A 3,644-nucleotide genomic window follows, 5' to 3' on the forward strand; every position below is an offset into this window, starting at 1 on the left:
ATGAGGAACCTCAAGAGAGTGATGAGTCAAAGTGTAAAGTAGGTCAAAGTGGCAAAACTAAGACTGACAGTCATCATGAAAACAGTGACGTTCAAAATCCCTGTAGAAATCAATTTTTAATTATCGGTGACAATGACAGAAGTAAGAGTCATGTTGTTGACGACAAAGATAAAACCATAAATGACCTGAAAGTGCAAAGTTCATGTAATGCCCAAGAAATGAATGAAATACAGAAGAGAAGAAACAAAGCACAAAATCAAGGCGATTCATGTTGTGAATTTAAGCTCAATGGAAATGCTTCGTGCCAAAGATTAGAAGAATTGATCATTGATAAACAAAATAAAACTTCTGTTGGAATGATTGACGACAGTATCCCCATGGATAATATTAGCAACTTTACACTATGTAATACTGTTCCAGTGTCTGCAACAACATTGAAGAATGTATCTCAGAATGATGTGAAATCAATTGACAAAGTTGATCAGCCTTGTGGGCAAAATGTACAAATAGATCAGAAATTTAGTGACGTCATGTCTTCCACTAAATTGACATCTATTGCACAAGGTAATTTCAATCAAGGTCATTACAGATTTGGTGTTTCACGTGGAAAACAGTGTACTGCTAATAGTCTTGTAGCAATTCTCTACTCAGCCAAGAAAAATGCGAATGAATTTGATGCTCAAGATCTTGACAAAATTTTGACGCTTGGAAATCAGCTGTATTATTACATTCAAAAAGATTCGACAATGCATGATGACCTTTTGATGATATCAGATTTGCCTAAAGAATTGGATATTTTAGATGATACATTTGCAATTAATTGTAGTGATCCAGTGTTTGGCATTATAGACGGCAATGAAAAATACCTGGCAGAATTTGGAGCTGTATCATTAAAGCATGCCCTTGAACATGAATTGTGCAAACATGATGCATGTTTCATGATGTTTAATGAAAGTACATTTGCAATCATTAAATCCCCTACAGGTTTCTATGTCTTTGATCCTCACGGAAGAGACCAGTCTGGTTGTGTCAGTGAGAATGGAAAAAGTATCCTGCTTCACACTTCCTGCTGGCAAGGTATACACAGTCATTGCATACGACTGGCCAATTCGATGGGTTGTGATCTGAATAGTACTCAGTTTGAATTGACTGGAGTTAATATGAAAACTCAAAGCAAATCTAATGAGTCTCTGAGTTCAATTCATTCAATCATATAATGATAATCCACATGAAAACACATGTAAGAGCAATTCTACAAAATGTGAACCATGTCATGGTGTCAATCTGCAAAGTAAAGCTGTCAGAAATGTGCAAGATAATCAAAATGTGAATAGTGATGTTGAAGATGATATTAAGATCATCCATATTGAGTATGGCGACAGACCTGACAGAAATTTCAAATTTTCACCACTCTGTGCAAGGCAAAAGAGAATGATATGTAGGAAATTAGGTATTGATTATGTGAACATCAATGATGGTGGTTTACAAACAGATACAGACATTGCTCATCCTGCACAAATCAAACCTGTTACTGGTGATGGCAATTGTTTTTACCGTGCTATTTCTTATATAATTTCTGGGACTGAAAGGAATCATACTATTCTCCGAAAAGCAACTGCCAAACATTTATTAGACACTAATTGTTTATTTACTAGCACACTAAGTCATGAATTTAGAACTGTTGAAGAATATGTGTTGAAAGAAAAAGTAATGAATAATGGAACGTGGGCTTCAAATACTGAAATAAGTGCCATGGCGAACTTGCTTGAGGTAGATATTTACTCATTCAATGATCAACTTTTAGCTTGGCAATTGTTCTCTGCAAAAAAACCAGGAAAAATAAACGAAGTGACAGCTGAAGGCGGTATTTATATCTTATACACTCAAAATGTACATTTTAATGTAGTAGAGTCTGTGGGTGCTGTTCACATGAATTCTCAGGAGGAAAGAGAGATAATTGGCATTGATGCTACACCACAATCAAATGATTCAAGCATAAAAAACAGTTTTACAGAAGTTATTCGAACTAATGAGACTCCCAAGAAATGGTCTAAAAAAAGAAAATCAATGGAGCAAGACTCAAAGTATCTTCAAAGTAAACATGGTTTTGATGCGATATTTCAAGACAGTTCAGAACGAAAACAGAAGTGTAGTAAGACTGATAGTAATCTACCTTCTGAATGTCATGTAAAACTAAGAAGGAGAAAACGAAAAAAAAAAGTCATGGTACAGCATTGAAGCATAAGAAATTGCATATGAGAATGATGCGCACAAAAGATAGCCTTCAGAATGGAGAATGTGAAACCAGTGAAGAAATAGTAAATGGTGATCCTAAGACTTTGAGAAAACAAAAGAGAGCTGATGCAGAAAGAAGAAGATACAAAACTGATCCTATATATAGGAAGAGAAAACAAAATCAGGCAAAACAGGCTCAAAAAAGTAGATATAATAATTGTGAAATTAAATCTCAGAAAAGAGAACAAAGCAGAGAATGGCAGTCAGAGATGTATGCCAATGCTGCATTCAAGGACCATATCCTCGATAAAAGAAAAGAGAGATACAAAAGTGACTTTGAATACCAAATGAATAAAAGAGTGAAGATTCTTGACAATTACAGACTAGATGAAGATTTTAGGGAGAATGTGAAGATGCAATTTGTTTGTAAGTATCAAAATGATTTAGAATTTAGAGAAAAATTTAAGACACAAATGACAGATAAGTATCACAGTGATCCAGAATTTAGAGAGGTGTATAAGCAGAAAATGAAAGAAAATATGGCAGACAGATATCAGAATGACTTGGAATTTCGAGAGAAATCTAACATGGTAAAAAAACGCAGATTGCGAATCAAATTCAGTCAAATGCCCACGTATAGGCAGAGTGTTGCCAGAAAGAACTTTAGATGTTCTGAAGTTAAAAAGGAAAAAATGAGTGATCCTGAATTTGTATTGAAAAGGTTTAGGGAAACAATTTCACATGGCCCTGAATATGTTTGTTGTGTATGTTTTAAGTTGCTTTTCAGAAATCAAGTAGTAAAGTGTATGAAATCAAAATATGTAAATCAAGCATGTATCAGTGAACAGTATTTGCATATAATTATGCAGTAGAAAATGTAATGTAGATTGTCAGATAGCCAAGTCATCAAGGAGTTGTTTATGGATCTGTTTCACTTGTCACAAGAAATTACGAGATGGAAAAATCCCTGCAGAAGCAGACATAAACAATTTACAATTACATAATATTCCAGATGAGCTAAGCTGTTTAGATAATCTCGAACAACATTTGATCGCAATAAACATTCCATTTATGAAATTATTGAATCTACCAAAAGGAGGTCAGCGTGGCATACATGGTCCTACTGTTTGTGTACCTTCGAATACAATTGACACTGTAAAAATGCTGCCCCGATCACAGATGCATGATGAATTGATACCTGCGAAGTTAAAAAGGAAATTGTGTTACAAAGGATATTATGAATATAAGTTTGTCAACACAGTGAAAGTATTTCAAGCCCTTGAATATTTACGAAATAATAACAAATGGTATTCTGATATTTTAGTAGATCAAGAATGGAACAATTATTTATCTCAAGAAAACATAGTAAATGATAATGTAGGTCAAGAGGATAGTGCAAATATAGATGA

The 3,644-nt window shown here is 34.2% G+C and overlaps 1 protein-coding gene across 1 annotated transcript; it reads left to right on the forward strand.

Moving 5' to 3' along the window:
* Positions 1–3,422, forward strand: LOC140229757 (uncharacterized). The gene is made up of 3 exons (XM_072309991.1): positions 1–38; positions 1,293–1,960; positions 3,415–3,422. The coding sequence occupies exons 1-3, from the start codon at positions 1–3 to the stop codon at positions 3,420–3,422; spliced, it is 714 nt and encodes a 237-aa protein (XP_072166092.1).
* Positions 3,423–3,644: the final 222 nt, after the last annotated feature.

This window comes from Diadema setosum, chromosome 6 (genome assembly GCF_964275005.1).
Source record: "Diadema setosum chromosome 6, eeDiaSeto1, whole genome shotgun sequence".
Classification (NCBI taxonomy): domain Eukaryota; kingdom Metazoa; phylum Echinodermata; class Echinoidea; order Diadematoida; family Diadematidae; genus Diadema; species Diadema setosum.